The 20,383-nt window shown below is 38.1% G+C and overlaps 1 protein-coding gene and 1 long non-coding RNA gene across 2 annotated transcripts; both read left to right on the top strand.

The window, feature by feature from the left end:
* Positions 1-15,395: 15,395 nt before the first annotated feature.
* On the top strand, positions 15,396-15,893 carry LOC138903408 (uncharacterized). The gene has a single exon (XM_070191382.1). It carries the CDS (start codon positions 15,396-15,398, stop codon positions 15,891-15,893), a length of 498 nt encoding a protein of 165 aa, XP_070047483.1.
* Positions 15,894-15,919: 26 nt separating this feature from the next.
* On the top strand, positions 15,920-16,846 carry LOC138903707 (uncharacterized). The gene is made up of 2 exons (XR_011413063.1): positions 15,920-16,401; positions 16,580-16,846. It is a non-coding gene; the product is annotated as an uncharacterized lncRNA (long non-coding RNA).
* Positions 16,847-20,383: the final 3,537 nt, after the last annotated feature.

The raw sequence follows: 20,383 nt of genomic DNA, 5'->3' as shown, positions 1-20,383 counted from the left end.
ATCAGCTTACTTAGTCTTAGAGACTAAGTGCCATCACGACGCCTGTGGTCGGATTTTGGGTCGTGACAAGTTGGTATCAGAGCTCTAGCTGCATAGGTTCTACGAGTCATGAACGAGTTTAGTAGAGTCTTGCGGATCGGTACGGAGATGTCTGTACTTATCTTCGAGAGGCTACAGAGCTAGTAGGAAAATTTCCACTTCTTTCATTCCTTATCGTGCGGCATTTATTGAGCTTGAAGCATATATCTTATGTTTTTTTGCATCCACTCGTGTATGAAATTGCGCACTCGGTATCAACTATGCGCCAACGGTTTGTGATACTACAGAGGGGTTATAAGGGAGCTAAGGTTTCTCAACCATTGTTATAACGTGTCGTCCAGATCGAGGATGCGAAAGTATTGAGAGATCATTCAGTTGTGCACATGGAAGTGTAATAGGTTCTGACATTTGGTTGATAAGTACGATCTTAAGAAGGTTTAATTAGTTTCCTAATCGTTACAATCATGGTTTGGTCATAGGGTGGATGTAGTTGTGAAGATAGTTGGTGGTATTAGGGACTATGTGGTTTGTATGGTATTTCCATTTAGTGATGGGTACATACTAGTAATCAAGTCACTGGAGGAAGCGAGTTTAACTGTCACGAGGACGACATGAGCCAAATAAATGGCTTGAGGTGTCTTATGACTGGTGCTGTACGAGCGGTGAAGGTTAGTATTGTGGATCATCGGATTATGTCCTATGACTTCGTGCCAAGTGAAGGGAGTACACTATCAACGATCAGATTGCGGGGTCATGTGTTATATCAATTTTGGCCTGAGATGTATTTATGCGGCATTGAAAGTTCCTCCGAAACTTGTATATGATTAAGAGCTGATATTTGTATAGGATGATGTTGGGACTTACGGTGTTCCCGCGTCCTTAATAATTCTACATTTCAGTATCAACGGGGTCATGAAAACAATTTCAGAATACTCGGAGTGTTCCAGTAAGTCCTTTTAATGCACCATCGACATGGGGTTCCTATAATGGTTATTCCAGTTATCCGGCACATACTCAGTATGAGCAGCCGAACCCGCAGAGGGGTTGTTACGAGTGTGGTGATACTAGACATATCAAGAGAAATTGTCCCAGACTTGGGAGGGGTAGATTTTATCAGAGCACTCAAGCTACAAGCTTTATTCCAGTTAATACTCCACGTGCACAACGAGTTAGAGGTGGAGGACATGCGGGTAAAGGGTTCCCTAGAAGAGGAGGCCAGCCCGTTGATATATTTGCTATGGTGTGGCTGAAGCCACTACACCAGATGGTGTCGTTACAGGTATGATCCTGATCTGTAATAAAAGAATATTTTTCCTTAATTTGATTCGGTTCTGAATATTGAGGCGAGTCCTCCTATTATGCCTCGCTTATGGATGAGCTTCGTAATTTTGTGAATCACTTATATGTTATCCCTGTTGGGAGATTCGATGAGGTTAGCCCATGTCTATCATTTTTATTTTGTACACCATTGAGGACTATAAGTCCAAAAGTGACTTTCTATTACTCTCTACAATGGGTTTTGATGTGATTTCAAAATAATTGAGTTCAATTTTATGAATTATATGCCCTATCGGTATGAGAGTTCATTATGTATTGTGAAAATTATTTACGAAATTTATTGAAAAGAAGAAAGAAAGGAAATTAAAAAAATATTCAGTTGGCACGATGTGCAAAATACTTGTGATTCAGAACTGAGGACGAGATCCTCGCATTTTAATATAAATTGATATGTTTAAACCGGGCTACGAGCTGCGGTAAAAGTTATATAAAGACGAGACCCTTGTGAGAAAAATTCTTGTGTTTAGGTTCTCCCTTGTGAAATTAAATTTGTACTATAGTACTAATAGGGAGCCATGCCTGTTAGGCTTATTTGAAAATTCTTATATGAAATTCTCTGTTGCATACTTGCCAAATTCGTGTTATAATTATTGAGTTTTAACCTACGAGGTAGGTGCCCGCCCAGGCGGCGTTAGATTGGCTCGTTAACCCGAGTAAATAATTATGAGGTATTCATGCCTCGCGTGTTACCGTCAGTGTTGTGAAAATTAGATGTGAGATTTTGGTTAAGAAAAGATTAATTGAGGATGCTGAAGTTAATTATAAACAGCTATTATGACCAGAGATGTGGTTATGGACATACATATGATGTGTTTCATGTCCAGATATCATTATGATAATACAGTGCTTGTAATACTGAGATTAGTGTTATTGATATATACATTGTGGTGCTTTGTTGGGTTGTGGATGTGTTGTTAGGAGTTGTTTTTGTATTACTTTGACAGGTGGATATGCCCAATTACAGGGGAGACTCTGCCGAAATTTCTGAAAAATTTGGGAGTTAGTAAAATTTGGGAGATTGAGACGTGCGAAGGAAGAGATAAGTTATGTTATGTGTTTGAGGGAGGACTCTACTTCTCATTCAAGGGCAAATGATCCTAATTGGGGGAGAATGTAACACCCCGAAATACTTCAACACTATCAAGAAAGTTGATGTGTGCGTAGGCACGAGTTACTATAGCCAGTTGAGACTAATATCGTGCGTTGATGTGAAAATCAGGCCTTTTGAAAATGTTTGGAGTGTAAGAAATTGATTTTAAAGTTTATAAGTATGGATAAAAGAAATAATCTCAACTAAGATGGTGTTATCGGATCCATGTTAAATTGCAAAACATAGAATCACCCGTGGGTATGTGTGTAATAATACACTCGGTAATTTAATGTCCTCAGAATAATTCTTGGCACGTTCGAGGTCGAACGTATGTTTCAAGAGGGGGAGAATGTAACGACCCGACTTGTCATTTTAAGAATCTATGTGACGTTCAGCGACGTAAGGTCCCGAGTAACTTCGTAATATGTATTATGACTTGCGTGTACAGTCGAGTTTGGTTTTCGGAAGATTCAGAATTTAATTTAAAGAACAATTCTCATTTTTGAAGCTTAAATGGAAAGAGTTGACCGGAGAGTTGACTTTTGAGCAAACGACCCCGGAATAGAATTTTAATGATTCTAATAACTCAGTATGGTGATTTTGGACTTAGGAGCGTGTCCGAAATTTTATTTGAAAGTCCGTAGTTAAATTAGGCTTGAAATGGCTAAAATAGAAATTTAAGTTTGGAAGTTTGACCGGGGAGTTGACTTTTTGATATCGGGGTCGGAATCCAGTTCCGAAAATTTTTATAGCTTTGTTATGTCATTTATGACTTGTGTGCAAAATTTTAGGTCAATCAGACTTGATTTGATAGGTTTTAGTGTCAAATGTAGAAGTTGAAATTTCTTAGTTTCATTAAGGTTGAATTGGGATATGATTCATGGTTTTAGCATTGTTTGATATGATTTGAGATTTTGACTAAGTTCGTATGATGTTTTAGGACTTGTTGGTATATTTGGTTGAGGTCCCGAGGGGCTTGGGTGTATTTTATTTTTTTGATCATTGGTGGAGAGACTAGTAAGGTTAAGAAATCTGGGAGTTTGACCATGGTCAATATCGGGGCAAATGATCTCTTTTCAGTATTTTGAGTGCGCGATCAGATCCGTCGAGTGTTTTATGATTGAAATTCATATATTGTTTGTGTTCGGGTGAGTTTCGGATGGTTAACGGATCAAAAGTTGGACTTAAACAGTTGCTGTAATTTTTATTCTGCTGGAAATTCGAAGGCCAAAGACCGAGGTCTAGTATCGAGGCCGGGGGTCGAAGGTCGAAGATCGAGGCCGAATATCGAGGCCAAGGATCAAGGCCGAGGATCGAGGCCGAGGGTCGAAGGCCGAAGATCGAGGCCGAGGATCGGAGGCCGAGGATCGAGGCCCAGGATCGAGGGCCGAGGACCGAGGGCCAAGGGCAGCCTGGACAGAAATGTCACTTATAAAACAGGTCGTCCCATTTTCTATTTTTAACATATTTGGAGCTATGGAGCTCGGATTGAAGCGATTTTTGAGGCAATTTTCACCATATGGATTGGAGTAAGTGTTCTATATCCAAAGGTGATTATATTTCATAAATCCATGGTTATATTCATCATTTATCTCGGATTTAAATGGACGAAATCAAGATTTTTGAAAAAAACGTTTCAAGAACTAAAATTTTAGATTTGGAGGTCGAGTTGTTATCGGAATTTGATAAAATTGGAATGGGTGGACTCGTAATTGAATGGGTTGTTGGATTTTGTGAGTTTCGTCTGATTCCGAGACGTGGGCCCACAGACAATTTTTGAGTTAAATTTTAGATTTTTGTTGGAAAATTAGTATTTTCATATGGAATTAATTCCTATAATTAGTATTTACTGAATTGAATTAATTTGGTTAAATTTGAGCTATCGGAGGCCAATTCAAGCAAGAAGACGATTTTGGAATATCGGCCTAACTTCAAAAAAGGTAAGTATCTTGCCTAACCTTGAGTGGGGGAATTACCCCTTAGGCATTGAGTCTTATGTAGAAATTGTGTTATTGAAAATCCATGTACGCGACCGAGTACGTACTTGGTTTATATGTGCAAATTACATTGGTTGAAATTCGTAGACGCCCGTATGTATTAGATTGGAAAATTGTTGGAACTTAGTTAATCCTTGATTTGAAATGCCTCATTTCTTGTTTGTTGAATTTGTTTTTATATGATAATTTGGTGTGATTGTCACTTTTGATTTTTATGTGAATCCCGTATTTTTGTTGAGTTGTTATTTCTTGGAGATAATTTTATTATGGATCTTTCATCTGCATATAATTAATAAAATTTGTGATATGTTGTAATATTTGAGCACTTGATGAGCCATTTGTGATATGTGAGCACTTGATGTGCAGTTGTTGAAATCATATTTACTTTGGGACTACAGAATGGTAATCCGGGAGATCCCCCTGCATATTTACTTTGGGACTACGGAACGGTATTCTGGGAGATCCCCCTGTCCTGCATATTTACTTTGGGACTACGGAACGGTATTCCGAGAGATCCCCCTGCGCTGCATATTTACTTTGGGATTACGGAACGGTATTCCGAGAGATCCCTCTGTCTTGCATATTTACTTTTGGGACTACGAGATGGTACCTCGGGAGATCCTCCTGTCTTGAATATTTACTTTTGGGACAATGAGGCGGTACCTCGGGAGTGCCCTTTTGTTGATATTTTTCTATGGATGCACTTGCCTTTGGTTATTTTATTTTTTCGTGATATGTAAATTCTTGTCTTCTTCGGTGATTTACTAGTTGACTTTATTATTATATGTTTTGTGCTCCTTGTTGTATTGTGTTGGCTTGGGTTTTTTAGTACGAAACTCTGAAGATTTATATTTCTGGTTTTTACTGATTTTTGATGACTGAATTGTTTTAAATAAAAGAAAATTTCTATTATGTTTTAAATTTATAAGCATTACATACAAATCAGTAGTTTATCTAATGCTTTAATTTAAGTGCAAATATTATTTTTTCTTCACTCAAACTATTTCTATAGTAAATTGATCGTGCAGATTCTTTTATATATTGATATTTTTGGTACGTGAGTTGTCCGTGCAGTTGTGATAGAAACATGGGCACGAGGTGCCGTGAAAATATGAAAGGGGTTGAGATCCATATTTTTAGGAATATGAAATGAGGTGTCACAAGGTGACTTTTATTTGAAAGAATTATATTCAAAATATTATTGGAAAGAATTATATTCGAAAGATATCTATTTGAAGGAATTATATTAGAAAGAGATTTATTTGAAAGAATTTTATTCTGAAGATTATTATTTGAGAAGCATATAGGCGAAAGATTTATATTTGAAGGACTTTATTTAATTGGATGTACTTGTATTTATTATTTGTTGAGCAATATTAATGGTGTTCTTGTTGCCATATTGTGCATATCACTGGTTGATTTGTGTTGCCCTTATTGTTATTTGTTTCCTATTATTTTGTATATTATATTGCACAGGTTATTAGACTAGTGAGTGTCTTGACTGTACCTCATCTCTACTTCACTGAGGTTAGTCTTGATACTTACTGGGTAACGACTGTAGTGTACTCATACTACACTTCTGCACATTTTTGTGCAGAGCCAGGCATTGGAGATATCAGACTCAGACAGAGTTAGAGTGTGATCGCAAGGATTCAAGATAGAGCTGCTTGGTCGTCGCAGTACCTTGGAGTCTTTCCATTTTATTGTACTGTTAATTATTAATCAAATAGTATTGAGTATTCGATCCTTGAGATCATTTCATGTATTCAGTTAGAGTTCGTGACTCAGTATTACCAGTCTTGGGAGGTTAATAGAATTATTTCCGTTGTTGGTTTGACACTAGTATTTAATTATATATAATTTTTTAAAAATGGCTTGAATTATAATTATAATCGGCTTACTTAGTCTTTGAGACTAAGTGCCATCACGACGCCTGTGGTGGGATTTTGGGTCGTGACACGAAGAGGTACCCGATTTTAGAAGTAGTTCTTTTTCAATCTCAGATACGAAGGCCGGCGTAAAGTCAACCACGAAGTCCGTCAAGATTTGAGATTTGATGGAATTTCAGGGTCGTTACTCAATATCGTACCCACTAATTTCTATGGCCCATTTGGCCAATCGACCCTAAAGTTCGGGTTTGTGTAAAATATTTCAAAGAGGGTAAGTTCTTACAACACATATCGGATGATATTGAAAATATGGTTTTAGTTTTCTAGAGGCGCTTATTAAAGCAAACGCTAAGTTTTCTAAGTGTGGATATCTAGTTTCGGCCTCGCCTAAGGTCCGACTGACATAATAAATAGGGAATTGCATACCTCGTTCTTCTCGAACCAGGACTCTCCGAGACAGCTAAGTACAGGTAAAGCTGCTTTTCCACTTTCAGGGTATAAAGCAGCGGCGGGCTCGATAAATATCGCTTTAGTTCCTCCAAAGCCTGCTGGCATTCCGGAGTCCATGTAAAGTTGCTCTTCTTCTTAAGTAGTGAGAAATATCAGTGGCTCCTATCTGAGGATCTCGAAATGAATCGTCTTAGGGCGGATATCCGTCCCGTTAGCCTCTGCACGGCCTTTACATTATTCACTACCGTGATATCCTCGATAGCTTTGATTTTATCGGGGTTGATCTCGATTCCCCGATTGGACACCATGAAACCCAAAAACTTGCCCGAGCCAACTCCGAATGCACATTTTTTTGGGGTTGAGCTTCATATTGTACTCCCTTAGTATATCGAAAGTTTCCTGCAAATGCTTTAAATGGTCCTCTGCTCGCAGGGACTTAACTAACACGTCATCAATATAAACTTCCATTGATTTTCCTATTTTCTTTTCAAACATTCAGTTTACTAGGCATTGATAAGTTGCACCAGCATTTTTTAGACCGAATGGCATTACATTATAACAGTAGGTACCGTAGATAGTGATAAACGAGGTCTTTTCCTGGTCCTACGGGTTCATCTGTATCTGATTGTACCCGGAGTAGGCATCGAGAAAACTGAGAGTCTCGTGGCCGGCCGTGGTATCGATCATACGATCGATATTAGGCAAAGGAAAAGAATCCTTAGGGCATGCTTTATTCAGGTCTTTATAATCTATACACATTCTATGTTTGTTTCCCTTCTTAGGGACTACCACCACATTTGCTAGCCATTCATGGTATTTTACTTCTCGAATGGATCCTATTTTAAGAAGTTTGGTTACCTCGTCCTTGATGAATGCATGCTTTACCGTATGGAATTTCGGATCCAAGCTTAGTCTGTGAGTGGTTATTTTCGGTGGGATCCCTGTCATGTCAAGATGGGATCAAGCGAAACAGTCCATGTTAGCTATAGGAAATTGAATAAGCTTTTTCCTGAGCTCGGGATTTAACCCCGTGCCCAGGTATACCTTTTGCTCAGGCAGATGTTCGATTAGCGTGAATTGCTCCAGTTCTTCGACCGTTGATTTGGTAGCGTCGGAATCATCGGGGACCATGAAGGATCGAGGGATCCCATAATCATCATTTGTCAGTTTTCTGCTTCTTTAGTTGGGTCGAGGCTGACGTTTGTGATTTCTATTTGGTATCCCGTTTCTCCTTCGAACCTGATCCCTTTGTCGATGATAGTGATGATATCGGAATCACTTCATCGATGGAGAACATTTCCTTTGGGGCCGGTAGCTCCCCGTAGACCGTTTTGATTCCCTCTGGTGTTGGGAATTTTAGAACCTGGTGAAGGGTCGAGGTTACTGCTCTCATGTTGTGGATCCACGGCCTCCCGAACAGGGCATTATATCTCATGTCGCCCTCGATCACGTGGAACTTCATTTCTTGGATGGTCCCAGCCACGTTTACTGGCAAAATTATCTTGCCCTTAGTAGTTTCGCACGCCATATTGAATCCGTTTAGTACTAGGGTTGCGGGCACGACCTGATCCTGTAGACCGAGTTGCTCTACGACCTTTGATCGGATGATGTTGGCCGAACTACCTGGATCAATTAACACACGCTTAAATTGAATTTTATTCATAAGTAAAGATATTACCAGTGCATCGTTATGGGGCTGCATGATTCCTTTCGCGTCTTCCTCACTAAAGGACAAGGTTGTATGTAATCCTGAGTTCGAGATCGCTTCTCTATTATAATCGACATCTTAGTGTGTTTAAGCACCGGCCCCTGGGGGACATCGATCCCTCCGATGATCATGTGGATCATGTGTTGTGGCTCTTCTTGTTCGTTTTGTCTATTGAATTCTCTATTTTTGAAATGGTTCTTAGCCCGGTCACTTAAAAACTCTCGAAGGTGCCCTTCATTGAATAATTGGGCTACCTCCTCTCTCAACTGCCTGCAATCTTCCGTTCTGTGGTCATGGGTGCCATGATACTTGCACATTTGATTGGGATTTCTCTAGGCTGGATCGGACTGCAGAGGTCGAGGCAATTTAGTATCTTTGATGCGTCTGATAGACGACACAATGGCGGATGCATCAATGTTGAAGTTATATTCTGATAACTGCAGTGCTTCCTTAGGCCCGGTATGCCTGTCGAATCCATTCTTGTTCATCATCCCTCGAGACCCTTGGCCCCGTACGGAGTTACGTCCCCGTTCGCTACCCCTACGATCTCCGTTATACGGCTGGTATCGGTCCCTGTTAGACCTTGGTTCTCGGTCGATGTCCCTTTTAATAACAGACCCAGAACCCAGTTGCTCATCTTCGATCCTAATCTTCGATTGATATCGATTGTGTACATCTGCCCAAGTAATAGCTAGGTACTCGATCAAGTTTTGCTTCAACTGTCGTGAAGCCATCGAGCTTCGTTCGTTCAGTCCTTGGGTGAAATCTTGAACGACCCAATCGACCGCGATCGGTGGTAGATCCATTCGTTCCTTTTGGAAACGAGATACGAGCTCTCTTAGCATCTCATTATCTTTTTGCCTTACCTTGAAAAGGTCTGACTTCCTGGTTTCGACCTTTATGGCTCCGGCATGTGCTTTTACGAAAGAATCTGCAAGCATAGAAAAAGAATCAATAGAGTTAGTCTGTAAATTATGATACCATATCATTACTCCCTTTGACAGGGTTTCCCCGAACTTCTTTACTAATACAGATTCGATCTCGTCGTCTTCTAGATCATTCCCTTTAATGGCATATGTGTAAGAGGTGACGTGTTCATTAGGGTTGGTCGTTCCATTATATTTAGGAATTTCGGGCATGCAGAACTTCTTGGGGATCAGTTTTGGAGCTGCGCTCGGGGGGGAAAGGCTTTTGTACGAATTATTTGGAATCCAAGCCCTTCAATATTGGTGGTGCCCCCGGGATCTGATCAACCCTGGAGTTATAAGTTTTCATCTTTTTATCGTTTGCTTTAATCTTCCTTTCTCCTGACTATATTCGTTTTGTCAGTTCCTCGAGCATCTTAATAATTTCGTGATTAGTCCCCGATTCTTGTTCATTTGACCTTACTACAACTGGCCCCATTTTGTGGGTGACTTCTCGGGGTGGACCGGGCTCGGGCTTGCTCGGTGCCTGGGTTTGGCTCTGCAACTGAATTATCGCTACCTGATGAGCTTGCAACATTTCGAAAATCATACGCTGGATGATCCCGTCTTCTCCAACATTTTGGGTGTTTCGAACTGCAGAACGAATTCCACCATGAATGTTGTTTTCGGGGTCGAAATATTGGTTCGCCTCAATGGCCTCTACTGCCTGAGTTCCAACGGGGTCAACGGGTGGCCTTTCATCTCCGGGTGTCAGGTTGTTATTCTCATTTTGAAGGCCAGCTTCGTTGTCGATAGGTAGGGCCATTAATTTAGAGTTCGTCATTTTTAACCTGAAATCAAAGACACTTCCAAGAGCAAGTGTAAAATAGTATATTTTACAGAGATTCGTATCAAATAACCACTATTATCCTTAGCCCCACGGAGAGCGCCAAACTGTTTACCCGAAAAATGGATTGAGTTGAATTTATACGTAGTTCTAAGGATATGTAGTATAAATTGGTACAAATTGGAAAAATAAGTGAAGATATATCGGATTTTAACTGTAAAAAGAATGAATACAAACTCAAATTGAATAGAGAGTGATTGATAAGAGAACAAGATGAATCAATATCCAAGCCCAAAAAGGATAATACTTGCTAGATGTAATGGAAATCTCAGTGAATCTGAACGTGCATGAATCAATGTCCCGTTGTACATATGATAACAACTCTTGATAGAGTGGGGGAATCCTACTTTGTATATAATAAAAAATACATAGTGGGGATCCCATGATAGATTAATTAATTAGCTTTTCATTGATTTAAGTCGTGATTTCCGCCGAAATTCTCTCCCCAAATGCGGCTATAACGGCTTTTTGCTCCTTGACTCAGTCTCAGTCTTGGCCGGTCTTGGTATTGATCGGTCTCTGGGTTTCGAACTCGACAACCCAACTTCACATCACCGCTCGATATCATAATGACGAATCTCGGTCCATCATGCTCCAATCTTGATTAGTCACACGAAGGGCAAACTCGGTTTTGACCGTATACAACTTATTTTCAGCATTTTATATTCAGAAATATTTAATGATTTCCAGGCATTTCAACTGGTACATATTTTGGACATAGCATAATTATTTATCATTTCACTTGGAAATAAATAGATCTAGACAAGACAAAATAAAAAAAAAACAATAATTGAAGTTTCACAGTACGTTTATATAATCAATCACCAAGTTGACAATTTGTTTAGTATCTTTTAAAATGAGAAAGAAAAAGTCTAGAAATATTATAAGACTGCTCATATAACTATAGTTCAACTTGGAGGGAGGTAGTAAGAAGATAAAATAGAGAGAGAGATTAGGGACAAAAATATTGTGTTAGAGAGAACCAACAACCTGGAAATAAATTTAAAAAAAAGAAGCAAAAATGACATTGCATAGCCACTCTCAAAATAATAACCGAAAAAATATATATGTTTTCTATATATATACATTCTGTATATTATATACAAAAATTATATAAATTTTATACACCTTTTTCGTTACGGAATGTAAAATAATTTCTGAGGCGGACAAAAAGTAAAAAAAGCCCAATAAAAAATTACTCCCTCCGTTTCAATTTATGTGAACCCATTTGACTGGGCACGGAGTTTAAGAAAAGAGATAAAACTTTTGAACTTGTGGTGTAAAATAAGGCACATATATTTTGTGTGGCTATAAATCATTGCATAAAGGTAAATTGTTTCCAAATAAGGAAAGAAGTCATTCTTTTTGGCACAGACTAAAAAGAAATTAAGTTCACATAAATTGAAACGGAGGGAGTATAATATAAGGAACTAAACAATAAGCAGTATGGAATCATTCTACAACTTATGCGGCTTTTATTTCCAAGTCTTTTTTATAAATCTACTTGTTTTGTTTTGTAAAATCTAATATGTTCCCCCTCTTCATCAAATGTATTGGTAGCCCAATGTTGTCACCGAGTCAGCAACTTGGACTCCATTATCAGATGTAGATCCAGGATTTAAATTATATTAGTTTAATATTGTAAGGTGCTTAGCATTGAATCCATTATGTTTTTAAAGTCATAAGTTCATATCTACTCCTTTTTATAATTGAAATAAATTTTTACATATAAATTTATATCGAAAGTTATGATTTCAATTGAACCCGTATTTATACGGCTACATCCGCCACTGATTATGGATCACTTCAGACCTCAACTTACGGTTTGAGTTGAGTTGTGTTGGTTCTTAATTATAGAATATGAACTATTTCACACATTTCACCAAACAGATTAGGGGCATCTCAATACCGACTAAGCAAGTAAAATAATCTGTTTAAATGTGATAAAGATGACGCGACCAGAAACAATGTAATTCCACTTGTCAATTACATTAACCAATTAAAAGACTAAGAGCCGTTTGGATTAGCTGATTGTAAATAGCTGATAAACTTGTAGTGCTGAAAAATTTTTTTAAGTGCTGAAACTGATTTTTAAAATAAGCATTTACGTGTTTGGATAGAAGTGCTGAAACTAATAATAAGCAGTTGATGTGTTTGATTAAAAAGTATTGATAAACTATTCTTTTGTTAAAATGACTAAAATACCCTTGAATTTTTTTCAAAAGATTATAAATTAAAAATTTCTTTGTAAAGAAAAGAACTAATAACAAATACGGAATGAAGAGAAAGTCAAGAAATTTATTTTGGGAAAAGTATTTTGTAAATTAGAAAATATTATTAAGGATAAACCAGTAAAAGTGTTGGTCAAACTAAAAGTGCTTATAAGCTGAAAAGCCATAAGTTGGGGGTGACCAGCTTATGACTGATTTTAGCTTATAAGCACTTTGAGTGTTTACCTAACGCGTAGATAAGCCAAAAGGTGCTTATAAGCCAATTTAACTAGCTTATAAGCTTAGCCAAACACTCTCTAAGCTTTTACCTTGTTTTTTGTGAGGCACAATTATAGGCGGAGGAAGACAAATTGCGTCAAAGCCATTTAGCTTTTTTTAGTTGGTAATGGTGTAGAAGAGTTGGAGTAGATGGTTTAACAATTTAACTTGAAGTACTAGAATGGACAAGGAAAATGACACTATATAGCTGTTCTCAAAATAATAGTCGAATATATAACTTTTATATATCGGTCACCGAATGTAAATAGTTTATGGCGCAGACTAAAAGTGAAAAAAGTCCGACAATTATATGAAAGCAATAACTAATTAGTGGACAATTTTATATTATTTGTTTAATAATAACCTAATCGTAGGAGATCGAAACACTAAGTATAAACCATCCATGTTATCTTGATCCACATAGGTAAAAGCTTTGAAAGCAAAATGATCTGAGCAATTTTTGAGCCCGTTTGGACATAAGAAAAATTTTACTTTTTTTCGAAATCAGTGTTTGGCCATAAATTTTTAAATTTTCACTCGAAGATGGATTTTGGAATTTTTCGAAAATTTGAAAAACTCCAAAAAACTGTTTTTTCAAAATTTTCACTCAAATCACTCACAAAAATTAAAAAACAACCCAAAATTATATTCATGTCCAAACACAACTCTAGTTTACAAATATCATTTTCACTTGAATTTATTTTTCATTTTTTCCCGAAATTTTACAATTCTTATGTCCATACGCCCAGTATAAGTACTTTCTCATAACACTAGAAGAATATCGAAGTAAAATAGACATGTAGTACTAAACATTAAACACAAATAACAACTTAGCCTAAACCAAAGAAAAAATTACAAGATTCAATTGTTTCCATCAGAAACCTTAAATGAATATGGAAAGCCTCAAGGTTTAGAAATAGAAGAAAAAAAAAGAGATCGCACTAGCTTAAAAGTTCACGATCTTCCAAATTGTGTTGTCTAATACTCATCCTCCACTTCCTCCTCCTCCTCCCTCAGCTGGTTATAAGAGCAAAGGACTGAAAATCTTGTGTCAGTGGTTCGAATCCACTTCTAAGCAGGCTGGTACTTGGCGGCTCACGAGCAACATATAGACGAAGGTTGCCCATCACTCCCTCGCTCTTTTTTGAAGGCCCTTTCAATTCTCTTTCAAGTATAATTCCTCCATAAGAACACTGAACGCCCCTCCTCCTCCTCCTCCTCATCATCATCGTCATCACCACCACCATCATCATCATCAACACCGTCATTATCATAATCATCATCGCCATCATCATTACCATCATCAACATTGTCATTGTTACCATCATCAACTAGCTTACCTCTATCTACTCTTGTAAAGATGGCATGGATATACCCTCCTTCAATTGTAATCTCTTCAAATGTAGCAATAAAAGCGTGACTCGTTTAAGGTAAAAAAGAATCTCGCTAGGTCTTGAAGTATTTAGATTTACTAGGACTCTTTTTGGTTGAATTTATTCGTTGTTCTCTTCTAGTGTTTTTATTGCTTTTGATGTTTCATTTGAAAATCAGGAAGAGGCATCTGCCACACAAGTGAATATGCTGCTATACTGCCTTCTGTTTTATTTTAACAAAAGAAGTAACAAGCTAACATATTGATTTAAAAAACTAGCAGAGAACAATACATGTGGCTTGCACATTTGTTGATGTGGGGAAAGAGTTCAAACTTAATCCGAAAATACTTACCTCAACATAATGGAGCTTAAAATACTCAATACTCAGAGAGGTTTTTTCTTAATATAATCCTTAACGATCGAAAGTTGAAAGTCTTCACCCATGACGAACCATGAGTGAAAGAGATCTGAACTTCCGCAAATATACTCCTAACTACTAGAGCATAAGTTAACCACCGGCTACTTTACTGCTTTGACCCATTCTTTAGCTAGTAGCTAGGATTTTGTTAGTCTTTTATTTTCTCAAATAAATCTCCTTATTCAAGGAATTTGTTTAGCAAGTAGTTTAGTCCAGTTAGTTTAGGGAATTAGTTTTTCACTCTTGTATTTAAAGGTTGCTTTGATTTAATAAACATATCAGCTTTTTGTGTTTATCTTGTTCTTATATGGTATCAAGAGCCTCAACAAACTCTAACGAGTAAGATCCTATATTTTTTCTCTCCCACCCACCCTCCACAAATGGCCAACACTACTGGAGTTGTTATAGCCTGTTTGGCCAAACTTCTTTTTGGGCCAAAACTATATTTTTGGCCAAAAATTGAGGTGTTTGGCCAAACTTTTGGAAGGAAAAAAGTGCTTTTGAGGAGAAGCAGAAGCAATTTTTGAGAAGCAGAAAAAAGTAGCTTCTCTTCAAAAGCACTTTTCGGAGAAGCACTTTTGAGAAATATACACTTAGAAGCAGTTTTCAAAAGTTTGGCCAAATACTAATTACTGCTCAAAAGTGCTTTTCAAATTAATTAGCCAAATACAAACTACTTCTCCCCAAAAGTACTTTTTAAAAAAATACTTTTGAGAAAAGCACTTCTCAAAATAAGCTGATTTTAGAAGCTTGGCCAAACAGGCTATTAATGCTGATAACAATAGTGGTGTGATGGTCGTCCAATTTAATCCTGCATCACAATTGCCAATAAAATTACAAAGCAGCCGCAACTTTGCAACTTGGAAGGCGCAATTTTTCATGCTTATGCATGGTCATGATCTTTATGGTCATCTAGATGGGTCTCCCCTTGCTCCATCTCGCACTATCACAACTGGCACAGTCCTTAGTGCCAATCCTGCATTTGTTCTTTGGTTTCGTCAAGACCAACTCATTCAAAATGCACATATGGCATCCGTTGATCCAACAATTGCCACTACTGTTGCAGCTGTTGATTCAGCAAAAAATGCCTGGGATGCATTGCACACTGCATATGCTAACAAGTCCCAAACCAGAATTTTCAGTCTTTGCGATCGACTTGCGCGACTCACAAAAGACTCCCAACCAGTCACTAAATATTTGCAAAATATTCGATCCATGGCTGACAATCTCTCTACTACTGGTGCCCCTGTCACAAACTCTGAACTCATTGTTAAGATCCTGAGTGGTTGAGGACAGAGTTTCGTGAGATCTCGTGCTCGTGACTCCACTATTACGTATGAAGAACTCTATGAGAAGCTTCTTGATCATGAGCTTTTCCTTAGACATGAAGAGTCAAAGAAAGCTCATAGCCAGATTATTGCTGCTACTGCTACTGCTACATTCAATAAATCTGAAAACTCGAACAATCGCAACAATCGTCGCTCCAACAATAACAATGGCAGCAACCAACAATGGCGATTTAACAATCGCTTTAATTCACAAAATTAGGGGCGATCTTCGAACACCAACAACTCTTATGATGGTGTTCGCTGATAGTTGTGCAACAAACCAGGTCATGTTGCAAGTGTATGCAGATCTAGATCTCATAATCATTTTGAGGCCAAGGCCAACTATGTTTCGGGAATGCACGCATCAGCAAATCCCTGGATTCTTGACTCTGGAGCATCTCACCACATAACTGATAATCCTCACAACTTGCAGGAATACAATGGCATGGAGCAGGTCTCCATGGGCGATGGTAACAAAATACCAATAACTCACACTGGTTTAACTCAATTACATGCATCAAAAATGCTTTTAAACTTTTTAACACTCTCTGTGCTCCTAGAATTAAACGTAACTTACTCTCCGTTTCTAAATTTTGTCAAGATAACCTAACCTCTATTGAATTCTTTTCGTTTTACTTTTCTGTGAAGGACCTCGAAACGCGGAATCCGTTGGTGCACGGTCGGAGTAGAGACGGTCTCTATGAGTGACCAACCTCACCTTCCATATCTTCTTCCTAAAGTACATTTGGCCTCCACTAACACATCCATCTTCACCTGGCATCGTCGATTGGGTCATCCGCATGCAAGAGTTTTAAATTTTGTTTTGAATAAATTCTCGCTACCTTGCTCGCGAGATAAATTTTTAGTTTGTAATTCTTGTTCATCGAATAAGGCTCATCGCCATCCTTTTCAGAATCTTACTTTATCAAGTTCCAAACCGTTTCAAACAATATTTAGTGATTTATGGGGTCCCTTTCCGATTTTATCAATTGACAAAAAATCATACTACTGCATTTTTGTTGATCAATATACCAAATATACGTGGCTATATAAATTGAAAAGTAAAAGTGAGGTTAAAGACCTTTTCAAAAATTATCAAGCATTAATGGAACTTCGTTTCAATACAAAAATTCTTTCTATCTATACAGATGGTGGTGGTGAATATAAAAGTCTTGATCCATACCTAAGTTCTCAGGGTATTGAACATCTTTTATCTCCCCCATACACCCCCCAAAGAGTCGCTTTTGCCGAAAGACATCACAGACATATTATTGAAACGACAAGAACTTTACTTCACGAAGCTTCGCTTCCAGCGACTCTTTGGTCTTTTGCTTGTCAACATGCGGTTTATCTTATAAATCGCTTGCCAACTTCACTTATACAAAATAAATCACCTTTTCAAATATTGTTTGGTAACGATCCAGATTATAATTTTTTAAATATTTTCGGGTGTCTCTGTTATCCCTGGCTCAAACCCTATTCAAAAAATAAATTAGAGCCACGGTCAACACCTTGTGTCTATTTAAGTTATTCTTTAAATTATTATTGTCATCAATGTTTTGATCTGAAATCTTCCAAAATATACTCTCGAGATGTAAAATTTTTTGAAAATAATTTTCTTTTCAGAATATCTTTTCAAATATTTTCTTAAATTTTAAAACTCTGGGAAAACCTAACTGAAACTAACCCAACAAAATCTACTATTTTTTCTCCTCCCAGAATTAGTGAATTACCCAACCCTATACTTATTCCAAATATCGAAACCCGCGCTCACAAAGACACCATATCCTCTGCCTGCGCTCCAACAGAATCTGCAACTACAAGTACGTCTTCTACTTCTCCTCCTACAAATTCTGTTGTTCCTCCTGATCTTAATGATACCCAATCTTATCCCCCATTACCATCCCCAATAGTTATCCCAAGAAATTCAAATGTCTCCTCTCCCCCACAATCACTACGTACATTATCACCACCCCCTTCCTCAAAACCTATATATTCTCAACAACCATTCACCTCAGTCCCATAACCTCAACCACCATCTTTTCCAATTGTATACAGTTGCAGAATGACCAAAATGACATCTACTGGCCAAACCACTATTGCTCGTACCACTGCCTCAACTCCACAACCTACACAACTTTCTCTCCCTTCTCCAAATCGTGTTGTGACTCGTTCACAAAATAACATTCACAAACCGAAAACAATCCTTGACTTCATGGCTCACTTATCGCCCACCATCATCCCTACCAATTTTAAATAAGTTAACAAACACCCAGAGTGGCAGAGATCAATGAAAAGTGAATTTGATCCATTATTAAATAATCAGATATGGGAATTGGTACCATATGACCCCAAAAAAAATATTGTTTCGTGTAAGTGGTTATACAGGTTAAAGAGAAAAGCTGATGAGACAATCAATCGTTACAAGGCTCGTCTTGTTGTAAAGGGGTTTACACAACGCCCTGGAATTGACTTTCATGCTACTTTTAGTCCGGTTGTCAAACCAACTACTGTGCGCTTGGTGTTTTCGATTGCTGTCCAGCAGAATTGGCCCATATGTCAGCTTGGTTTCAACAACACGTTCTTGCAGGGTCACCTAGAAGAAGAAGTCTACATGATCCAACCTCCGGGTTTTGAAGACGAGCAGTTCCCCTCACATATATGTCGCCTAAAGAAAGCTATATACGGACTCAAGCAAGCTCATCGGGCCTGGTACAATGAACTTAAGACGTTCCTTCTTTATTTGGGATTTGTCAAGTCCGAATCTGATGCATCAGTTTTCATTCGCAAAGTGTCGAACTACGTGTTGTATGTGCTGGTTTATGTCGACGATATCATCATCACCGGAAGCCATAGCTCATATGTAAATCAGGCTATATATTGTATTGCTGTCCGTTTTTCCATTAAGGATCTCGAAAACCTTAATTTTTTTCTCGGAGTTGAGGTGCTTTATGTTGTAGATGGAATTACTCTATCACAATCCAATTACATCAGTGAAATCCTCTCTGAAGAAAATATGAAAGACTGTAATTCCGCAAAAACTCCAATGAGTTCCAGTGAAGTGTCAACAAAATGATGGAGCGGAACTAACTGATGCCACTCGCTACATGAGAGTTCTTGGAAAACTACAGTACTTGTCGTTTACTCGTCCAGACATAAGTTTCTCTGTGAACAAATTGTCTCAATTTATGCACTCCCCATCTAAAGTACGCTGGAAAGCACTCAAACGAGTACTCAGGTATCTTCAAGGAACAATTCAGTTTGGTCTTCACATTCAAAGAGATAATGATTTCAAGCTACACATATATTCTGATGCGGATTGGGCAGGAGATGCGAGTGATCGAGCCTCCACTACTGGCTACATGCTGTTTTTTGGCCAAAATCCTGTGATCTGGTCATCCAAGAAACAAAGAACAGTTGCTCGCTCATCAACCGAAGCAGAGTATCGAGCGGTTGCAAGTGCACTTGCTGAAACAAATTGGGTGACGAATCTGCTAAATGAACTACATGTTTCACTTCCACAAGCACCAACCATTTACTATGACAATGTTGGTGCAACTTATTTGTGCGAAAATCCAGTCTTCCATAGCCGCATGAATCATATTGCAGTGGACTTTCACTTTGTTCGAAAGCAAGTCCAACAGAATCAAGGTCGCATTGTTCATATTCATACTGCAGATCAGCTCGCGGATACTCTCACCAAAGCACTACCAAAGCTAGCCTTTGACAGACACTTATTCAAGCTAGGCATAGTTACACACTGCCTAACTTGAGGGGAGTGTATTAGAGCATAAGTTAACCACCAGCTACTTTACTGCTTTGACCCATTCTTTAGCTAGTAGTTAGGATTTTGTTAGTCCTTTATTTTCTCAAAATAAATCTCCTTATTCAAGGAGTTTGTTTAGCAAGTAGTTTAGTCCTCCTCTTCCAGAGGAGTTAGTTTAGGGAATTGATTTTTCACTCTTGTATTTAAAGGTTGCTTTGATTCAATAAACATATCAGCTTTTTGTGTTTCTCTTGTTCTTATACTAACCACAGGGAAAAATTTCGAAGGCACATTATGCTTCTTCATAAGGTACACAAAGGACTTGCAACAAATGCATCCTTCATCTTCCTCTGCCTCCTCCCAAGACTATTAATTAACATACGACATCCCACCATTTGAAGTTGACGTTGAACGTGTAGCCTGGCAACTTAAACACACACAACTTGCACCATTTGGTCCTTTCAGCATAGGAGGACCCATGTTAGCCTCGGCAATTTCAACTGCAAATATCTCTTTCCAAATGTTATAATATTCGGGCCCTTTATTTAGAAATTTTCTATTACCCCAAGGGACCTGTGAAAGAAAACAAATTAGAAAAATGCATAGAGTAAAAGCTTAACCCTAAAAATATTATAAAACTAAGTTACATGACGGTTAGACTGCCATGTGACATCGCTACAATTGAC

This window comes from Nicotiana tomentosiformis, chromosome 12, assembly GCF_000390325.3.
Source record: "Nicotiana tomentosiformis chromosome 12, ASM39032v3, whole genome shotgun sequence".
Taxonomy (NCBI): Eukaryota; Viridiplantae; Streptophyta; class Magnoliopsida; order Solanales; family Solanaceae; genus Nicotiana; species Nicotiana tomentosiformis.
The sequence above is the reverse complement of the archived record's forward strand: the minus strand, read 5'-3'. Positions and strand labels throughout refer to the sequence as shown.